The sequence below is a fragment of the Salmo salar genome, chromosome ssa13 (genome assembly GCF_905237065.1).
Source record: "Salmo salar chromosome ssa13, Ssal_v3.1, whole genome shotgun sequence".
Taxonomy (NCBI): Eukaryota; Metazoa; Chordata; class Actinopteri; order Salmoniformes; family Salmonidae; genus Salmo; species Salmo salar.
This window is the reverse complement of record NC_059454.1, coordinates 51,708,580-51,731,942: the sequence shown is the minus strand read 5'-3', so window position 1 is coordinate 51,731,942 and position 23,363 is coordinate 51,708,580. Positions and strand designations below refer to the sequence as shown.

Sequence of the window (23,363 nt, the reverse complement as noted above, 5' to 3'; positions counted from 1 at the left end):
TACATAACCAGCAGTCTACGGTCTAGCTACCGGTATACTCACCACCACTGGGGAGCAACGATCTCCAACCACCTATTCTGTAAGGAAGGGAATGCATACCATAGCGCTTACAGGGGCGGCAGGTAGTCTAGTGGTTAGAGCGTTGGACTTGTAACCGAAAGGTTGCAAGATCGAACGAATCCTCGCGCTGGCAAGGTTAAAAAAAGAAGAAAAAAATATAATAATAATATTGTCCTTCTGTCCCTGAACAAGGCAGTTAACCCACTATTCCTATGCCGTTGAAATAAGAATTTGTACTTAACTGACTTGCCTAGTTAAATAACGTTTAAAATAAAATACCTGGAAGCATGCATGGTTAATCCATATTGGGCTTTTCAGTCTCAAACGGCTGTGATCCTTTGAATGTCTTGGGGGCGATAAAGCAACAGCGGAGGGGCGATTTCTTTGCATCTGGAGTTATCCAAACCCAACCTTCATTTACTAGTTGTGATACACTCAGGATCCAAACTCCGTTTAAGACGAGACTGACTTGATGACCAAAATGATCCTATTTACACGGAGTAAATTTTGAATAAATGTTTCTGACTCATATCGGCCGTTTTCAAAGGGATTTGTTAGTTTTTAGGGGCAGACATTCTTTAACCGTTTTCAATTTCAACTTCAATGGGGGTGACGTTTGCCTTCACAACGATCCCGGTTTAGACTTTTACATTTTGCACACAAATGTCTTGATCTTTATGAGGAGCATCATTCATTGCCTGTGTGAGGTTCTGCGTAGTGGCCAGAGCTAAGCATTGCATTATTGTTGATGCATCGGATTGTTACAACAACAAAAATCCAATAAAAATGTATTTGTGGATTAATGCTTATTAAAATACAATGGTAAAGAAATAGTTTGAGAATGTTAGCATGTTTTGGGAACATTTGAATTAATCAAAGACTATGATCACGTGACTTTTGGCTGGTCGCGTGACCTCTCTTCTTCGAGCATAAAGCTGTTTGTTGTTCGCTAATGTGGGAGCTATAAAAGATGGAGGGGTTTAGACGGTTAGTAAAGTATTTTTTAGCACTATCTTCAGTGTGTAATGTCGGTGATTTCAAGGACAGTGGAATGCTCTTTCCTCGAGAGTCGTCGTCGCGAGAGATCAAAGAGCTGAATGGACTATGGAACTTCAGGGCCGACCTCTCGCTCAACAGGAACTTGGGCTTTGAACAAGCATGGTACAAAAGTCGCCTTGCCGAGGTATGTAAACATCCATTGTGTAAATAGACCATAACTATGTAACATGAATATTGTCGTTAATCGTACTCAAAAGTATGTGCAGTTGGATTACGGGTCTTGCTTGTGCATAATTAGTTATGGGTCGTCATAAATTCCCTTCAATGAGCGGTCTGTTTGGGAAATTTTAATTCAACTTTTTATTTGCAGAATGCTCTAGCTTTAGTCTGCAAAAAAACAGTTTAGTAGTCTGTTGCAACTACATAGAGTAAATGCATTTTAAGTTAAATAAATAAGTTGCCATTCTCAAACATCTAGAACTATTTGTTTCGCCATGTATTTGAGTAGTTATACATTACAACGGCGATATACCATGGCTAGTTTGAAAGGGTCAAAAGCAATGACTAATCCTACATGGTGTGGCAGGTAGCCTAGTGTTAAAGTGTTGGGCCAGTAACCGAAAGGTTGCTTGATCGAATCCCCGCGCTGACAAGGTACACATCTGTCATTCTGCAGGCAGTTAACCCACTAACAAGGCCGTCATTGTAAATAAGAATTCGTTCTTATTAACTGACTTGACTAGTTAAAGGTGGATCGACAAAGCCGAGAACTGACTGCCCATTCTAATTGAATCCAAAATGGAAATATTCGTTGTCAATCTTAGTATAAATACACATTTCAAAACAATCATTGCTTTTAATACACCAGATGTCCATGAACCTATTATAAAATCGCAAACCCGTCATTAGGACTAAGCCCTCGATCACGTGACACGCTATATTCTTATGTGAAGACTCAATCACAGAACAATAGACAAATATTTCACCGGATGTATAAATGTGAAGCATCCGCTTGGCGTTTTCACTACCACATATGGTAGTGAGAGGAAGCCCAGTGAGAGGAGATGGATTTTGGCTGACATTCTGCAAATTCTCATCAATAAAACATTTGCTCTCAATACAATTTATGTTCCCAAAACTAGAATATGTTATGAACATGGTAGACTTTACCAAAGTAAAAAAAGTGTTCATGAGTACGAAGGCGAATAGAATTTTTGCACACACGCACTTCAGGGTCCCTAACGGAAATATGCAGATATGAGAACAGGCCAATAGGATCTCGCTAGCTCGTGCTTGGCTCTGCCCACTTATGGTGTGTTCGTAAATTCAATCTGGAGTGTGCTCTGGGCGTTCTTAAATTCAGCGTTTCTCTATCTGAGCGCACACTGGATGCTCTGGCCAAGGAGTAGGGTTGATCCAAGCGTTCTGACCACTAGGGGTGTGTTGGCTGGCTTGCTAGCTATTTCCAGACACAAATGAGAGAACGCCTCACTCTGACCATTTTACTCGCCCTAGCAGAGCTGGTTATCCAGAGTGTTGGTGACTGTAACTTACGCTTTTCTGCCGATGTTTACTGACACTGGACATATGTAACAGGCGTTAACCTCTCTGGGCTAGGTGGGACGTTTGCGTCCCACCCTAGTCAACAGCCAGTGGAATCCCGTGGCGCGATATTCAAATACCTTAGAAATGCTATTACTTCAATTTCTCAAACATATGACTATTTTACACCATTTTAAAGACAAGACTCTCGTTAATCTAACCACACTGTCCGATTTCAAAAAGGCTTTACAACGAAAGCAAAACATTAGATTATGTCAGCAGAGTACCCAGCCAGAAATAATCAGACACCCATTTTTCAAGCTAGCATATGTCACAAAAAACAAAACCACAGCTAAATGCAGCACTAACCTTTGATCTTCATCAGATGACAACCCTAGAACATTGTTATACAATGCATGCATGTTTTGTTCGATGAAGTTCATATTTATATCAAAAACCAGCTTTTTTACATTAGCATGTGACGTTCAGAACTAGCATACCCCCCGCAAACATCCGGTGAATTTACTAAATTACTCACGATAAACGTTAACAAAAAACATAATTATTTTAAGAATTATAGATACAGAACTCCTCTATGCACTCGATATGTCCGATTTTAAAATAGCTTTTCCGTGAAAGCACATTTTGCAATATTCTCAGTAGATAGCCCAGCCATCACAGCTAGCCATTTAGACACCGACCAAGTTTAGCCCTGACCAAACTCCGATTTACTATTACAAAAGTTTGATTACCTTTGATGTCTTCGTCAGAATGCACTCCCAGGACTGCTACTTCAATAACAAATGATGGTTTGGTCCAAAATAATCCATCGTTGTATCCAAATAGCGGCGTTTTGTTCGTGCGTTCCAAGACACTATCCGAAGTGTAAATAAGGGTCACGAGCATGGCGCAATTCGTGACAAAAGATTTCTAAATATTCCATTACCGTACTTCGAAGCATGTCAACCGCTGTTTAAAATCAATTTTTATGCCATTTTCCTCGTAAAAAAGCGATAATATTCCGACCGGGAATCTGCGTTTAGGTAAACAGAGGAAAGAAAACAAAGCAGTCTGTCGACGCGGGCACAAGCCTGAGTCTCACAGTACTGTAACCAGCCACTACCCAAATGCGCTACTTTTTTTCAACCAGAGCCTGCAAAGCCACGATTCAGCTTTTTGCCGCCTTCTGAGAGCCGTAGGAAGTGTCACGTAACAGCAGAGATCCTCTGTAATGGATAGAGATAATCAAGAAGGGTAAGAAATTGTCAGACAGGGCACTTCCTGCATGAAATCTTCTCAGGTTTTGGCCTGCCAAATGAGTTCTGTTATACTCAGACACCATTCAAACAGTTTTAGAAACTTTGGAGTGTTTTCTATCCAAATCAAATAATTATATGCATATTCTAGTTTCTGGGCAGGAGTAATAATCAGATTAAATCGGGTACGTTTTTTATCCGGCTGTGAAAATACTGCCCCCTAGCCATAACAGGTTAAACAACAAATGTTGGTTTGGTTCCAAATAATCTATAGTTATATCCAAATAGCGGCGTTTTGTTCGTGCGTTCAAGACACTATCCGAAGGGTGACGCGCGCGTTTCGTGACAAAAAAAATCTAAATATTCCTTTACTGTACTTCGACGCATGTCAAACACTGTTTAAAATCAATTTTTATGCGATTTTTCTCGTAAAATAGCGATAATATTCCAACCGGGAGTCGTTTTCGTTCAGACTGAGAAAGGAAAATGGACTTTTCACGCGCACCCGTCTCATTGTTCTCAGATCGACCACTTACCAAATGCGCTACTGTTTTTCAGCCAGAGACTGGAGTCATCATTCAACGTTCTGGCGCCTTCTGAGAGCCTATGGTAGCCTTAAAGTGTCACGTTACAGCAGAGATCCATTGTTTTGGATAGAGATGACAAAGAAGGCCAAGAAATGGTCAGAGGGCGCTTCCTGCATGGAATCTTCTCAGGTTTTGGCCTGCCATATGAGGTCTGTTATACTCAGACACCATTCAAACAGTTTTAGGAACTTTAGGGTGTTTTCTATCCAAATCAAACAATTATATGCATATTCTAGTTACTTGGCAGGAGTAGTAACCAGATTAAATCGGGTACGTTTTTTATCCGGCTGTGCAAATACTGCCCCCTATCCCCAACAGGTTAACGCCGATGTGCAGAAGTGATGTCAAAGCTGACGTGCATACCTATATGACGCCAAGTAAAATTTTGCGTTACATGTGCAACACCGCATTCCTAACCCACAATGTCTGTGTAGATCGAGCAGTCATTTGAAGGAGTAAGAAAATGTCAGTGAGACAACTCAAAGGAAAAATCCATTAACCCCAAGATGATGGAATTCATTACCCGTTCTGTCGTGGGTAGTGTTGTCTTTCGCCGACTGGTGGAGCACTGGTACACACTACCTAGTGCACTATTTTTCAGATCTTGCATTACCAGAGTTGCACAGTAATAGCATCACTGCTATTAGCTTCACTGACATTTGGATCAGCAATATCAGCCCCATGAGCATGCGGAGTCTGACAGCACAGTGGGTCGTCAAGTATTTCGTACTGAGGAAAGTCACATTGCATGCTCATGAATGTGCTGGTTGTCATACCGCTGCTGCCATTTCAATGGCATTTGAGAACATGTTTGAAACATGAACATGCTAGCGCCATTCGAACTGACTTGAGAAAAAAAGCTCACCAACTGCGCCTGCAGCAGATGTGATACCCTCTATCATGGCATTGAAACACCTGGTCAACAGAACTGCCGACACAGGCTGTGAACAAGGGATTCGGTGGCATTCTCTTTAATGTGTCACCACCATACAAGGACCGCTACTTCGATGCAGACAAACCGTGTTTACGTGAAGTTTTACATACACTGTGACAGTGCGCACAAAGGAAGAGACCACGGGCAGACAGAGCTGAAACTTCACTGCTTGACATGTATGATGCAATTCTAGTTAAGAATGAAATGACTGAACAACGAAACAGCACAGCAAGTAAGTGAAAGAAATAGGTTTTGATTGTTTTACTGGTAATGGGGACATGCGTAAATGCCAACAAAATAACGTGTGCGCAACCTTTTTTTATTTAACTATTGAAGTCAGTTAAGAAATTCTTATTTACAATGACAGCCTACCCAGGACGACGCTGGGCCAATTGTGCGCCACCCTATTGAATTCCCAATCACGGCCGGATGTCATACAGCCTGGATTCGAAACAGTGACTGTAGTGACGCCTCATGCAGTGCCTTAGACCGCTGTGTGTGTGTGTGTTAACTATTTGACTGTACTAGAATGTTTAAAAGGCCACTAAAATTGGAAATATTGGTTATTTTTTGGCATGGAAAATATTGGTGCATCACTAATCTCTATGGCTGTCATTTACTTCTACACGTGTCCGCGTCTCACAGAAACAACTAGAAATGCAAGATGTCTGGTAGCTAAAATGGCGAGGGAACTGTTTTTCTGAATATTCTCTGGTTTTGGGTGAACCACCTGCAACTGAACACGGACATTTTTAAGATACTACTTTTGTTCTCGAGTCAGAAAAGTGTATCGGCAAAAACCGACCCTTTCTGCAAGCCGAAGTATATGGCTACTATGGAATAATTCACATATCGCCGCTTAATGTATAGCTAGTATTTTGGCTAATGCTTTGTTTAAACTCTCTGATTTTAAAGGGATAGCCTGTTTCAAATAATTAGCTCTCAATTCCTTTTTTTTTTTTTTTTTGCTCTTTACCTGTATTTGTCAATTTAGAGTGGTCCAGTGATTGACATGCCAGTGCCCGCCAGCTACAATGACATCACCCAGGACCCACGGCTGAGGGACTTCATTGGCTGGGTGTGGTACGAGAGAGAAGTGTTGGTACCCTCTGGATGGGTGTCTGAGGGAACCAGAGTTGTACTGAGAGTTGGGAGTGCACACTACTACTCAGTGGTCGTGAGTATCTCACACATTTTTGAACACTTCTGCTTAAGTTGCCATTCTGTTTCGCTCGTAGGATAACTCCACAACCTCCTCACATCAGTTAATCTGCAATGTACATGCATTGAAAAAGGTATGATATTGTGTAAAGACTGTCACTCTGGCTACATAGGAATAACAGTATTGCTTCTCTCTTTTCCTTCCCTGCCAGTGGGTGAATGGGATTAAAGTGATGGAGCACGAGGGCGGCCATCTTCCCTTTGAGGCTGAGATAGTGGAGGTCCTCCGTAACAACCCAGGTGGGGCCTGCAGGATCACCATAGCTGTCAACAACACCCTGACTCTCCAAACCCTGCCCCCAGGGACTATCCAACATATAGACGACCCCACCAGGTGACATGAAGAGATTTGATCTATAGATAGATCGATATATATAATATATATCGATCTATCTCATTGTCAGCGTTTCCCGAACTCTGTCCTTGGGACCCCAAGGGGTGCACATTTTGTTTTTTTGCCCTAACACTACATAGCGGCATCAAATCATAAGTTTGAGTTGATTTATTTGTATCAGCTGTGTAATGCTAGGTCAAAAAACAAAATGTAGATCCACATTGCTCTGGCCAAAAGCCACACCCACTAGCTACCCCCCCACAATCAATGTATGGAGAGATCGATAGAGCAGCAGGATTAAATTCAGAAGGAGTTGTCACTCGTCCCAGGACAGTCTGGTTAACGCTGCGCTATGTTATCATTTTTATATTGGGACTAATCTCACATTGCCAGACACACATTTTAAGATTTTCTACAGACCAAACCTAAAATGACAGGTTGAGGCTAACTAGCTTTTGATTCCTTTTCTGGTGTTAGGAGGGGAAATCATGTTTTGGATTACAAATGGAGGAAAATCTATGTCTGTCTACAGGTATCCTGCTGACTATGTTGTGCAAAACACAAACTTTGATTTCTTCAACTATGCTGGTTTACATCGGCCTGTAATGTTGTATACCACTCCTAAGGCGTATGTGGATGACATCACAGTGCTGACAACCTTTGCTGACAACATTGGTGAGTGCAAAAGAAGAAAACAACAGATTTTCTCATTCACTTGATCACTCATTCAACTATTTAGGCCTGTTCATCCATACCCTTTTCACACTATCGTGCTGACCAAAACTGTACTGACTCGGATATTTCCTTTTCACATTGTCCTTTTCTGCATGATTCCATCAACTATGGAGTAGTGTGAAAATGACACTAGTGTACTAAGGTGTTGGTCTGTTCTGTTATGTGGCCTAGGTCTGCTCTCCTACCAGGTGTCGGTGCTGGGCAGTCCCAACCCCACGGTGACGGTGACTCTCTCAGACAAAGATGGCCGTTGTGTGGCCTCTTCCACTGGACCCTCTGGGATCCTCAAAATAACGGACGCCAACCTGTGGTGGCCGTATCTAATGCATGAGAATCCAGGTTATCTGTATTCAATGGGGGTGAGTTGGGCTGCATTCATAGTTCTATTTAATTAGTCTACGGTTCCTTTACGGTCTCTTTTGTCAAACCTTTTATCAAAATATACACAGAAATAAAAGCATTTGCAGTGTTTACTCATGTATCACCCTATCCGTGTGATGACTGATTCACTGCTCACATGAACATAGCATCAGTTTGACAACTCAATCACACCACCCACACACATCCACTTCCTGTGTCTTTGTAACAAAGGCTACAAAAATTATTTTGTAGCCTTTTCAGAAAGTTGCAAAATTACAGAACGTTACAAATGTCTTGTACAGCAGATATAATTCTGGCTGTCATTGTAAGTAAGAATTTGTTCTTACCCTTTCACACGTACCATCACACGGGGTGTGATCGTTCTACAGTGGTCCCTGAAGCGTACAATCACACCCCGTGTGATTAGAACACTCATTTAGAACGGCCAGTTTCGAATGACACAACAATCAGCATTTGAGCTGGCCACACTTTTTTTCAGAAACTATTTACACAAACACAGTCCTTACAAATTTATCTCGAATGTGAGCAGTTTATTTTTGGATGTAATGTTCAGATATTCACAGGAGTGTATATAGCGCAACACAATCATCCTAACCGGAAAAATGTAGGCTACATTTGTCCTAGCGCTAACTAAGGAAAGATTGACCCAACACAAGCAGTCATATTTTCTAACTCTCGGCTGACGTAAACTACAGTATGAATTAGCTAATAGCAATTACTATGTATAATTAATCACATCACGGGTGAGCTCACCATTGATCGAAATAATTAGGTAAAACACTTTCTAGAAATCGAAAGTTATCCGACAATTAGTTTCAGCGCACAGCCATGCATTTTTTCCTCACAGAAACCGAAGATAATAAGAGAAGACAAGATGTTTGCATGTTGAAGGGGTGTGTCATCTACCGTCTTTCACATCCCACCATTCATTTCTGGAAGTCCTCAAAAAATGAGTTAACTCTTACTCGCCTCATTTTGTTAACATCTTTGGTCAAACAGACGATTACGTGAAACCCAGAATGCATTGTATGTCAACAAACATGGCTCCGTACACATAGCTGGAATTAGCTTAGCTCATCATAATCAGTACAACCTTCAAAACATTATTTTACACACATACTATGCGCCCATTACAATTTATGCAAAAATCGGAACGCATGATTTATCACGAGTAATTGAAAAACGTGAATAAAATACTAAATATATCAATAATACCACACAACATTTTATGATGGTGATTTATTGATACAAATGGCGCAGGCAGTCAATCACGGTAACCTCTCACTCCCACTCTGAGCCATTCAGTGTTGTTGTTTATGTAACAATCACATTCTGGAATGGAGAGAACGTTCGAACATCAATTGCATAGAAAAACTCACGCTGGGGCGACCGTTAGAGCTATTTGGAACTCGCACGTGAAAGGGTTAATTGACCTGATTGGTAAAATAAATCTGACCCATAGAATTGAGTTGTGTAAGCTCTATTACATTTCTATTTGCAATGTCCTGAATCTGAACGTTTCACCTAATTAGTGTATTCAGACCCTTTGACTTTTTCCACATTTTGTTACAGTACAGCCTTATTCTCAAATTGATTACATAGTTTTTTTTTTACCCCCTCATCAATCTATACACAATACCCCATAATGACACAGGGAAAACAGGTTTTTAGAAATGTTTGCTAATTTATTCAAAATAAAAACGCATACCTTTTTAATATAAATAAGTATTCAGACGCTTTGCTATGAGACTTGAAATTGAGTTCAGGTGCATCCTGTTTCCATTGATCATCCTTGAGATGTATCTACAACATGATTGGACTCCACCTGTGGTAAATTCTATTGATTGGACATGATTTGGAAAGGCACACACCTGTCTATATAAATGTCCTACAGTTGACAGTCATGGCAGAGTAAAAACCAAGCCATTATTAGGGTGACGGAATAGTCCGTAGAGCTCCGAGACAGGATTGTGTCGAGCCACAGATCTGGGGAAAGGTACCAAAAAATTCTCAGGAAAACCGTGGCCTCCATCATTCTTAAATGGAAGTCTCTAACAAGACTCTTCCTAGAGCAATCGGGGGAGAAGGGCCTTGGTCAGGGAGGTGACCAAGAACCTGATTTTTGTCTCTCTGACAAGCTCCAGAGTTCCTCTGTGGAGATGGTTGTCCTTCTGGAAGGTTCTCCCATCTCTGGAGCACTCCACCAATCAGGCACTTATGGTAGGGGCCAGGCGGAAGTCGCTCCTCATTAAAGGCACATGACGGCCCACTTGGAGTTTTCCAAAAGCTACCTAAAGGACCCTTTACTCAGTACTTTGTTGAAGCACCTTTGGCAACAATTACACCATGAGAAACAAGATTCTCTGGTCTGATGAAACCAAGCTTGAACTCTTTGTCCTGAATGCCAAGGGTCACGTCTTGAGGAAACCTGGCACCATCCCACGATGGTGGCAGCATCATGCGGTGGAGATATATCTTTCAGGGACTGGGAGGCTAGTCAGGATCGAGGGAAAGATGTACAGAGATCCTTGACGAAAACCTGCTCAGGACCTCCGACTGAGGCGAAGGTTCACCTTCCAACAGGAAAATGATCCTAAACACACAGCCAAGACAACGCAGGAGTGGCTTCAGGACAAGAGCCCGGACTTGATCCCGGTTGAACATCTCTGGATAGAGGTGCTTCAACAAAGTATGGAGAAAAGGGTCTGAATACTTATGTAAATGTGATATTTCAGTTTTATTTTTAATACATTTACCAAATGTCTAAATGTGTTTTTGCTTTCACTATGGGGTATTGTGTGTAGATTAAGGGGGGGATGGGACTATTTAATCCATTTTAAAATAAGGCTGTAACAAAATGTGGGGAAAGTCAAGGTCAGAATATTTTCCAAATGCGCTGTACATCCCTCATTGCCAGGTTCACATGACAACAAGTGGTGAGGGTTCTGTCTATGAGGATGTGTATGCTCTGCCTGTGGGCATCCGCACTGTGCAGGTCACCAACACACAATTCCTCATCAACAACAAACCCTTCTATTTCCATGGAGTCAACAAACATGAGGACGCTGATGTGAGTACTGAGTAGTACCATTAGAGGGCAGCAAAACTCTGAACCTGAAAAGTGGGCAGTGTCAGTTTTGTATTGTGTATGCAACTGACTTCCAGCAAGTGTTCAGTCATATTTGCCAAGGAATTTAAGCAATAAAGAAGGTTGAAGTGGCATTTAAGTTATTATCATCTGATTAGGTTCTCAGTGTTTAGAACTTTTTTTTGTTATCTGGTTTTATGCATATGGGACTGTAATTCAATAGAAATTGGTCTTGTAACTCTGTTCTCATTGCTTGCTGTGTGTGTCAGATCCGAGGCAAAGGCCTGGACTGGCCCCTGATGGTGAAGGATTTCAACCTGTTGAAGTGGCTGGGGGCCAACTCGTTCAGGACCAGCCACTACCCCTATGCTGAGGAGATATTGCAGATGGCAGACCGCCATGGCATCGTGGTCATTGACGAGTGTCCTGGGGTGGGCATCAAAGATATGTAAGTCATAGTGACAGTTGCGGTTCCTGTGACCTTTCTACACGGTCACCAGGTGTCGGCAACGTTTGACGAGCACCTCAAGGTGTTCTTTCGCACAATGAGTGTGCCAATCATTTTAAGATACTTTTAATGGTTTAGACATGCAAGCCTGTCCTTTTTTGCTTGCATGTCTAAACCATTAACTACTCTGTTTTTAATGGACCATTATTGGCAAGTTTATATACAGCATTGAACTTTTAAAATATTATCAATGCTCTGCCAATATCATCAGTCTAGCATCAAGTCAGGTCTGCTGTGTCTCTGGGACATCCACTAACCCTATCCTGTCTCTTGTCCCCCAGCCGTAGTTTTGGGAACGCCTCCCTGTCGCATCACCTGGCGGTCATGGACGAACTGGTGAGGAGGGACAAGAACCACGCCTCTGTGGTCATGTGGTCTGTAGCCAATGAGCCGGCCGCTGAGATGCCCCCTGCTGGATTCTATTTCAAGTAAGAGAATGTTAGCTGTCATTCACATTCCATAAATATGCATGACGTGAATGTTAATTTTAAGTAACAAGGATGCAAGAGTGACGTAAGGAACAAGGACTGTTAGTTACACAAACTCTTCTTAGTTCTCACATTTCCAAACGAGGTAGCCCTTTACGCTTGCAGCCCAGCCTGTTTACAGTATAAAAATTGCATATTTGGTCAATAATAATGACCTAAATTGGATCACAGTGGATGTACAGTAACGTATTATAAATGTCAGTGTCAGCTTTACAGCACTGTATGGGATTCAACTAACATACATTTTAAATGTGTGCACCACACACAACCAGAGATGCCCCATCCCTCCTGTTAATTGGGTTACTTTTGCTAAAGAATTCTGAGTGAGGAGTGCTGTAAATCAAGAAGACTGTTCTGAAAGATTAGATGTTGAGGATTATAATAAACACCGCTTTCATGTCATACAAGTGAACCACATCTGTGAGTCCAAATGTGCTCTTCACATTTCCATATTATGATACTGTATGTACTGGGCCGTACGCCGAGCAGTTGCCATACCAGGCGATTATGCAACCAGTCAGGATGATCTCGATGGTGCTGCTGTAGAACCTTTGGAGGATCTGAGGACCATATCTAAGTCTCCTGAGGGGGAATAGGTGTTTGGACCTTAGAATGCTGTGCCACTTGAGCCCACTAAGCAATGGGCCTCACGTCATTGACACAAACCTGTCTTCCTCCATTCTGAAGGACATTTGCAGTGGAACACGCACCTGAATACACTGAACTCCATTTTATGTGCATCAAAATTACAATCTTATTCTCTGACGTGCCTTGTGAAAACCTTGTAAGATAAGATTTCATAACTTTCATATTCCATATTGGCTATAGAATAGGCTATCATTTTGCCCACCTGACCCAGATTGCGATTTATACTAGACTGTTTTTGGATTGCGTAAACGACAGTAATTGTGTGATGGTGGGGATGCGGGGCTGGGTTCCAAACAAAGTGTTCTTGCTTCAGTTCCTCAACAGCACAGCTAGGAGAGCTTATTGAAGCACAACCGTTTCGGGCTCTTTCTTGCATTAAAATGACTTACACCTCTCCAAAGTGTGCACAGTTTGTGTGTGTGTGGCCACTTGGAGACACCAGTTAAACTTCTTACTCAAACCTGTGTCATTTTTTTCATCTTATGTTGTACCTACCCCCAAATTTTCCATTAATTATTATTCTACTGAATGTTTGTCGATAACGAAATGAAACCAAAGTGCAGTAAATGTAAAATGCACATCAAATCAACAGTAAGGTTTGGATTCAGTCTTGTCAGGTGAACGGTTGTCCTCACCATTGGTCTAGTACTTTACCCATAATCTCCAAAGTGTTCCAATTGCTACCATGGTTTTGAATATGCTTTTCATATTTCTCCTGTTAGAAACATTTTAACATGGTCCAATTTCCCTGAGTGTAAAGGGTTAATAGTGAAGGGAGGGGGGGGAGGGAAAAGGAGCGTAATGTATATGTTGTAGGCTGTGTTATTGTGGAGCAGCTTTTAGAAGGGAGGGAAGGCTACAATTCCCCAAGTATTTCAAGCAGCATTGGTATTTGCTTTACATCTAGAAAACCCAAGTAAACAAAGTCGGTGGTGGGTGTGTGCATTATGCATGCTTGTTCATTAAATGGTAGAGATGGATTTGAGTCTGAGCATGTCTTGGTAGAGTGCCATACTGGCCTGTGGAATGCGTCAGTAGTACTTAACAGAGCTTTAACAGATGTAGCTCAGGCCAGGGAGTGACTGGCAGAAACGGACAGGCACAACAGCAGGAATTTCCTCATACAGTTTATTGCCATTTACAATACTTATTAACCATGTGTTGTGGTCATAGTCAACAAAGAGCCTGATACTATGAGACGGAGTCATTTTTATACTTGTTTAAAATGATTTCTTTCTTCCTGGTCATTTCTCCTGTACTCATCAGTCTCTATCCCTACCTCAACCCTCTGATGCCTTACTCCATCTTGGAACAGTAAACAATTGCTCTCTTATATTTTCTTTTTCAGGACACTGATGGCGCATACCAAATCTCTGGACCCAACTCGACCTGTTACCTTTATCACAGACAGTAACTTTGCCAGGGATAAAGGGGTGAGACTTCACTTTATCTGTTATGTTTATGAAGGATTCTTTCTTCATAGAACTATGGTTCTCAATTCATTTTTCCTCGTATCCTCTCTCACTTCCTTCTCAAAACGCAGTCGAGGAGGTCAGAGGGAGAATTTTGGACCTTATCCTCCAATGCGCTTTGAGAAGAGGATGCAAGGAATTGATGAAAGACCAACTGAAAAGTCAGTAGTCTTTAGTCTCACTTTTTGACTGCGCTTGATTCTAAAGCCCTTGTTGGAATATGTAGGGCTATTTTGAAGGCATACCTAGGCCCTGATTCAATATTGTCTTACTGCTTCCTGAGGTCTGACTCTGCAGCCACAGTGACTCCCTGCTGCAAAGTAAGATAAATGTAACAATTTCTGGGGAAGTTCTACTCCAACTATCCAGACAGTAATTGATCAGTGGTGCCACTTAGTGACTAAGCTAAGCACATCAATTATCATTCAAATTCCATTCATTACAATGGGAATTCAATTAAAAGCTATTTTGTAACACCAACATTGTATCTGTAGTTCTAGCCTTAAGGCTTATTTCTTCTCACATTGAAACCTGATTTCATACCCAGGATCCATCAACTATGACATTTAAATGTCATACATTACAATAAATGTATTGACCACTGTTTACCTTGTATTTCTGCTCTTCTCACATTGAACCCGGTCTTTCCCCAGGCTCCCTATGTGGATGTGATCTGTGTTAACAGTTACTTCTCCTGGTACCATGACCCAGGTCACCTGGAGGTCATCCCCTTCCAGCTCAACACCCAGTTTGAGAACTGGTACGGGAAGTACCAGAAACCCATCATCCAGAGTGAATATGGAGCCGATGTGGTTCCAGGGCTACACACGGTGAGTGTTCCAGAACTTCTTTGTTCTTGCAGAACCGCTTCATGTCATGTCCTCACAGGACAGAAACGGACTTAAAAGGACGTGAGGTATAAGGTAAACACGTGTGTATTTGCTGAGATTTCAATGCCTCTGAGGCAAATAATGGTCTGGATAACCAGTTTTTCAAATATGCTTAAAATTTGTCAAACACCTACTGAGGCTAGAACACAAGTTGGAACCTAAGTGGTTGAGCTTGAATGATCAACCCACATCTCTTTTGTAAAATACTTTGTCTCATTGAGAACCTGTAGAAACAAAAGTTAAATGAAAAGCCACATTTTTATGTTCCCCACAGGATCCTCCCATGATGTTTACTGAAGAGTACCAGAAGATGGTCTTACAGAACTACCATGATGTGTTTGACCAAAAGAGGAAGGAGTATGTCATTGGAGAGCTCATCTGGAACTTTGCAGACTTCATGACAGCACAAAGTAAGGAGGAATCAATACAAATCTATAGTACTAGAGTTTATTGAAATTGTCAGAACAACCATTCTTGTTAAATATACAATTGAAGCTGGTTATCATACCTTTGTTTGTGTATATTGAACAGAAATGACAAACTCCTTCATGACTAGGTAAGGAAAAAGGGAGCAGTAGCACAAATGGTTAGTAATGTGATGGTTGGGTAATAGAATGCTGAAAGTAGGCCAGTGCTAGAAAAGGTGCTAGTATTTATGTGAAATGTATTTAAAGCTCCCAGTGTTGGGTAAGTTCAGCCAGTGGGTGTGGCACACCAGGAGGGTTCATTCTTACTCTTAGACAGGCCACTCCCCCCACACTGTATATAGATTTTCTTCAACTGTATTATTGACTGTTTTGTTTATTCCATGTGTAACTCTGTATGTGTCGAACTGCTTTGCTTTATTCTTGGCCAGGTCGCAGTTGTAAATGAGAACTTGTTCTCAACTTGCTTACCTGGCTAAATAAAGGTGAAAATAAAAAAAAATTACCTTAAATGAGGACCAAAAAGCTATTTTGTTTTCATGAATTTTTACTGTATAGTAAGTTTTGACTTTGTAGCTGGCCCATCTAGTGGAAACCAATCAGTTATGCTTCCAGGGCAAGACTCATGACCATCAACATTCCAGAATACCATGTTGACACTGCTGGTCTTAAACAAATTACCCACCCACTCCTCACTTTACATGCTGGTCTGGCCCCATGTGTATACAGGGGAGTGAAAATAATTTACTGTTTGAATCAAGACCTTATCCCATGTAGACAATCTCCAAGAGAAAGCGGAAGCGGTCTGTTCCTTTTCCACTTAATACAATGGTGTTGAATTTGGCGACCGTAAGAAAGTAATGTACAGATCTATAGGCTCTAAACCTTTAGACGGCTGGAACAAATATAAACATTTTGTTCAGGAAATCAACCTTTTCTCTTCACATCTCTGCAGCGGTGACCCGTGTGGTGGGCAACAAGAAGGGCATATTCAGTCGGCACAGACACCCCAAAGCTGGCGCCTTCCTCCTGAGGGAGAGGTACTGGAGGCTGGCCAATGAGACGGGCCTGCTGCCCATCTGAGCTAGGTACCCCTGATATACCTGGATGGGGGACACACAGCACCTGGGTCGTATTCATTAGTGCAAATACCCTCACTTCCTAACAAAACATTTTAGCTATTGGACAAGTCCAGGTAGTCCTTCTGTTTGTCTGATTTTGCTCTGTTTGGTACCTAATGAACACAACCCTGTATGGGGGACAAACCCACGACTCAGAACAGTGTCTTATGACAACTACAATGCTCAGAAGACCACACCAGATTATTACCAGAACCAACCTCACTGGATCTTTTGGCTGAGTATTTGTCTTCCTCTGTTTTTAATTCGGGAATCAACCCCATTTTATGCACGAACATAAATCATAATGCTGTTCTGTGTCAAAGGAATGGGAATGTGATGTATGTGGATTTTTCTTAGAATGCTGGCTCAATGTTAAGAGTTCACCCCTTTGACTTTTTCCAGATTGTTGTTACAGCCTGAATTTAAAATGGATTCAATTGAGTTTGTCACTGGCCTTGACACAATAACCCATGATGTCGAAGTGGAATTATGTTTTTAGAAATTGTTACAAATTAAAAGCTGAAATGTCTTGAGTCAAGTATTCAACCCCTTTTGTTATGGAAGGTCACTGTCTCTGCGCTGATCGCCTGTGAGTGAGACAATGCTAGCTAGCCAATGGGAGCGAACCCATGTTTTTTTTTTTTTTTGGCTTAACTGCGTTGGGAAAAAGAGACGGAGAAAAATGTTGATTGTCCATGTCTCCTTATTTATCCTGTTTTCAGGTTTGTAACATTTATAAGTATGGTTTCTTTTTTTCTTTATTATCTAGAAATAAACGTTCTCTAAACAGTGAGTTTTGGCATTTTGCTGTTGACATAATATATTTGGTATGAAGTTTTAGTTTTTGCAGATTTCTTTGGCAATGTCACTGCATTGTAGCATAGTGTATTCTGATTTCTGGTCTATTCTATATTTTTTAGTGACAGTAATGCATCTGCTTCATCCAGGGGTAGAAGTGAATACCTTGAGGGATGCTGCAGATACCAACCTTCTTGGCTGGGAAAAAATACATTTGAATCAATAGTAAGATTTAGTCAAATCCTTTGTTGTAATGAAGTCTTTATAGTCATATTTTTTTTTGAATCATATTTTGAATAACTTGTAGAAAATACACTGTCCAGAAGCATTATATGAGCATCCTGTCACTTTACTGGACTATGAAAATACACTTTGACACAGTCAAGAAGCATTACGACCATTGTAATCATATAAACTAGATAGACATTATGTACATGCCCTTATGTCAGTCATTAGTCACAAAGGGGGTGTCTTGCTACTGAAATTTGCGCCAACATTCCGATCCCAGTCATCATTGGGGTTGTAGCTCCCTCCAGTAACCATGAGCACAACCGTTCCTTAATTCTGACTACAGAATAAAGCCGCCAGTTAAAATCATCACCTTCCGTGAGAACTATAAAGTAAATGAAAATACAGTTTAAGCACACTCTTACATCTTGTCTTATGAGTGACTTATTAGCTTGGTATAACTCTGAAGTGCTTACATACATAAACAGTTTAGCTGGCGCTATAACGGTATCAGATTTAACACACGAATAAAGGAAAAAATACCTCATTGGCTGCTTATTACAGAAGGGAGGAAATCAAACTTCACACTTATTATTCCTGGCATGAATTCACGCTTCATGCTAACATGCATATATCAACCTTTACGAACTACACCCGGTAACAAACTTAGCTAACACCGCGCGGGAATGCCTTCACCCCCAAAGATGTGTTGCTACAATCATGATCCCCGTTACAACAGTTATTAGCCACGTAGTTCCACTTGTCTTATCATTTCCCCCGCATAGCAAACACGTAAACAAAACAGACTTACAGATTAATTGTCAGTTACAGGGGTAGATGCATGTCTAATTTTAGTATGGTCAGTTTCAGAAAATGTTCAACATAAACATACTGTTTACAAATAGACTACTGGGTTATGGAATGAATGTCCTTTGGGTGGTGGGCTATTATAAAAATAAATGTATTTAACCTTTAACTAGGCAAGTCAATTAAGAACAAATTCTTATTTACAATGACGGCCTACCAAAAGGCCTCCTACGGGGCCTGGGATAAAAATAAATGAAAAAATACAATATAAGTATAGGACAAAACACACATCACAACAAGAGACAACACTACATAGAGACCTAAGGCGGCAACACATGACAACACAGCATGGTAGCAACCCAACATAACATGGTAGCAGCACAAAACTTGGTACAAACATAATTAGGCAGTCAACAGCACAAAGGTCAAGAAGGTAGACAATACATCACACAAAGCAGCCACAACTGTCAGTAAGAGTGTCCAAGATTGAGTCTTTGAATGAAGAGATTGAGATAAAACTGTCCAGTTTGAGTGTTTGTTGCAGCTCGTTCCAGTCGCTAGCTGCAGCGAACTGAAAAGAGGAGCGACCCAGGGATGTGTGTGCTTTGGGGACCTATAACCTATTTGCTATAGGGGGCAGTATTTTCACGGCCAGATGGAAAACGTACCCAAATTAAACTGGTTACTACTCTGGCCTAGAAACTAGAATATGCATATTATTAGTAGATTTGGATAGAAAACACAAGTTTCTAAAACTGTTTGAATGGTGTCTGTGTATAACAGAACTCATATGGCAGGCAAAACCCTGAGGAAAATTCAACCAGGAAGTGGGAGATCTGAGAATTGTAGTTCTTTCTAATCCCTATCGAAACTACAGTGTCTGTGGGGTCGCATTGCACTTCCTATGGCTTCAATTGGCTGTCAAAAGCCTTCAGAATTTTTTTTTTTTCATCCGTCTCCTGTAACCGGGCAGAGAAAAGGAGCTGAGTCAATGAGTGGACTGCCTGGGGACAAAGGGATTGGTAATCTGCGATTCCTTATTTTTGAGTATGCTATTGTCTGGTTGGAATATTATCGCATTTTTACGTTAATACCATGAAGATTGATTGATTGTAAACAACGTTTGACATGCTTCTAAGAACGGTAATGGAACATTTTGAATTTTTGTGTCTCGAATTGCGCTCGCGCGTTATGCCTTTGGATAGTGACCTGAACGCACGAACAAAACGGAGGTATTTGGACATAAATATGGATTATTTGGAACAAAAACAACATTTCTTGTGGAAGTAGCAGTCCTGGGAGTGCATTCTGACAAATCAGCAAAGGTAAGAGAATATTTATAATACTAATTCTGAGTTTAGGTGACCCCAGAACTTGGCGGGTGTCTGTATAGCTTGCTTTGATGGCGAGCTATGTACTCAGAATATTGAAAAATGTGCTTTTGCCTGAAAAGCTATTATAAAATCTGACACAGCGGTTGCATAAAGGAGTACTGTATCTATAATTCTTATAATTTATGTATTTTGTCAATGTTTGAGTATTTTTGTAAATTGATGTGCACATTCACCGGCGGTTTTGGTGGGAATACATTTTCTGAACATCACGCGCCAATGTAAAATGGGGTTTATGGATATAAATATGAACTTTATCAAACAAAACATACATGTATTTTGTAACATTGAGTCCTGGGAGTGTCATCTGATGAAGATCATCAAAAGTTTGTGATTCATTTTAGCTGTATTTCTGGTTTTTGTGGCGCCTCTCCTTGCTTGGAAAATGGCTGTGTGGTTTTTCTTGTCAAGGTGATGTCCAAACATAATCTAATGTTTTGCTTTCGCCGTAAAGCCTTTCTGAAATCGGACACTGTGGTTAGATTAAGGAGAATCTTATCTTTAAAATGGTGTATAATACTTGTATGTTTGCGAAATTTGAATTATGGGATTTTTGTTGTTTTTGAATTTGCCGCCCTGCTATTTCACTGGCTGTTGATAGTGTGTACCGCGGGTGGGACGCTAGCAGTCCCAGATGTCCCAGAGAGGTTAACTTGGCTTTTGAAGACCTTAGAAAGGCAGGGTAGGATAGATATAGGTCTGTAGCAGTTTGGGTCAAGCGTATTCCCCCCTTTGAAGATGGGGATGACCGCAGCTGCTTTCCGATCTTTGGGAATCTCAGACGACACGAGAGGTTAAACAGGCTAACAATTTCGGCAGATAAGTTTTAGAAAGAAAGGGTCCAGATTGTCTAGCCCGGCTGATTTGTGGGGGTCCAGATTTTGCCGCTCTTTCTGAACATTGCTGACTGGATTTGGGAGAAGGAGAAATGGGGAAGGCTTGGGCGAGTTGCTGTTGACCGGGGTAGGAGTGGCCAGGTGGAAAGCATGGCCAGCCATAGTAAAATGCTAATTGAAATTCTCAATTATAGTGGATTTATCGGTGGTGACAGAGTTTCCTGTCCTCAGTGCAGTGGGCAGCTGGGAGGAGGTGCTCTTATTCTCCATGGACTTTAAAATGTCCCAGAACTTTTTTGAGTTTGTGTTGCAGGAAGCAAATTTCTGCTTGAAAAAGCTAGCCTTGGCTTTTCTAACTAACTGTGTATATTGGTTTCTAACTTCCCTAAAAAGTTGCATTTCACGGGGGCTGTTTGATGCTAATGCAGAACGCCACAGGATGTTTTTGTGTTGGTTAAGGGCAGTCAGGTCTGGAGAGAACCACGGGCTATATCTGTTCCTGGTTCTAAATTTCTTGAATGGGGCATGCTTATTTAAGATGGTGAGGAAGGCATTTAAAAAATAAAAATAACCAGGCATCCTCTACTGACGGGATGAGGTCGATATCCTTCCAGGATTCCCGGGCCAGGTCGATTTAGAAAGGCCTGCTCGCTGAAGTGTTTCAGGGAGCGTTTGATAGTGATGAGTGGAGGTCATTTGACCGCTGACCCATTACGGATGCAGGCAATGAGGCAGTGATGGCTGAGATCTTGGTTGAAAACAGCAGAGGTGTATTTAGAGGGCAAGTTGGTTAGGATGATATCTATGAGGGTGCCCGTGTTTACGGCATTGGGGTTGTTCCTGGTAGGTTCATTGATAATTTGTGTGAGATTGAGGGCACCCAGCTTAGATTGTAGGATGGCCGGGGTGTTTAATTATGTCACAGTTTAGGTCACCTAGCAGCACAAACTCTGAAGATGGATGGGGGGCAATCAGTTCACATATGGTATCCAGAGCACAGCTGGGGACAGAGGGTGATCTATAGCAGGCGGCAACGGTGAGAGACTTGTTTTTAGAGAGGTGGATTTTTAAAAGTAGAAGTTCAAATTGTTTGGGTGCAGACCTGGATAGTAGGACAGAACTCTGCAGGCGATCTCTGCAGTAGATTGCAACACCGCCCCCTTTGGTCGTTCTATCTTGTCTGAAAATGTTGTAGTTAGGGATGGAGATTTCAGAGTCATTGGTGGTCTTCCTAAGCCAGGATTCAGACACGGCTAGGACATCTGGGTTGGCAGAGTGCTAAAGCAGTGAATATAATAAACTTAGGGAAGAGGCTTCTAATGTTAACATGCATGAAACCAAGGCTTTTACGATTACAGAAGTCATCAAAAGAGAGCGCCTGGGGAATAGGAGTGGAGCTAGGCACTGCAGGGCCTGGATTCACCTCTACATCGCCAGAGGAACAGAGGAGTAGGATAAGGGTACGGCTAAAAGCCATGAGAATTGGACGTCTAGGACGTCCAAAACAGAGTAAAAGGAGCAGGTTTCTGGGGGCGATAAAATAGATTCAAGGTATAGTGTACAGACAATGGTATGGTAGGATGTGAATACAGTGAAGGTAAACCTAGGCATTGAGTGATGATGAGAGGGCTATTGTCTCTAGAAACATCATTGAAACCAGGTGATGTCATCGCATGTGTGGGTGGTGGAACTGAAGGGTTGGATAAGGTATAATGTGCAGGGCATATTGACATTAAGGAGAGGCATGCTTAGCCGAGTGATCATAAGGGTCTAGTGAGTAGTGAGGTTGGTTGGGGTCACGGCGATTCAGACAGCTAGCTGAGCCATGGGTAGCAAGCTAGCAGAAGATGGTCTGTTTTTAGCCACCCCGTGGGTTTCCATCGGTAGATTAGTGGGTTCCGTGTGGTAGAGGGGACCAATCCAATTGTCAAAATTGTTATAGTTACAGTGGCCCAAGAAGATTGTTCGATAGACCTAGAGCTGACCGCCCGGCCAAACTGAGCAATCGGGAGGGTGTTGGTCAGGGAGGTGACCAAGAACCCAATGGTCACTCTGACAGAGCTCCAGAGTTCCTCTGTGGAGATGGAAGAAACTTCCAGAAGGACAACCATCTCTGCAGCACTCCACCAATCAAGCCTTTATGATAGAGTGGCCAGACGGAAGCCACTCCTCAGTAAAAGGCACATGACAGCCCGCTTGGAGTTTGCCGAAAGGCATCTAAAGGACTCTCAGTCCATGAGAAAGAAGATTATCCGGTCTGACGAAAACAAGATTGAACTCTTTGGCCTGAATGCCAAGCTTCACGTCTGGAGGAAACCTGTCACCATCCCTACGTTGAAGCATGGTGGTGGCAGCATCATGCTGTGGGGATGTTTTTCAGCGGCAGGGACTGGGAGTCTAGTCAGGATTGAGGGAAAGATAAACGGAGCAAAGTACAGAGAGATCCTTGATGAAAAGTCCAGAGCCTGGACTTGAACCCAATGGAACATCTCTGGAGAGACCTGAAAATAGCTCCAAATACAACAGGTGTAGACCTTACTGTGAAATGCTTACTTACAAGCCCTTAACCAACAATGCAGTTCAAGAAATAGTTAAGAAAATATTTACTAAATAA

The 23,363-nt window shown here is 41.7% G+C and overlaps 1 protein-coding gene across 1 annotated transcript; it reads left to right on the top strand.

Annotated features, from left to right (window-relative positions):
- Positions 1-935: 935 nt before the first annotated feature.
- Positions 936-17,482, top strand: LOC106567395 (beta-glucuronidase). Its single transcript, XM_014136577.2, has 12 exons — positions 936-1,243; positions 6,373-6,555; positions 6,752-6,933; positions 7,466-7,608; positions 7,840-8,027; positions 10,967-11,119; positions 11,407-11,585; positions 11,927-12,073; positions 14,130-14,214; positions 14,907-15,083; positions 15,418-15,553; positions 16,524-17,482. Exons 1-12 carry the CDS (start codon positions 1,031-1,033, stop codon positions 16,649-16,651), a joined length of 1,914 nt encoding a protein of 637 aa, XP_013992052.2. The 5' UTR covers positions 936-1,030; the 3' UTR covers positions 16,652-17,482.
- Positions 17,483-23,363: the final 5,881 nt, after the last annotated feature.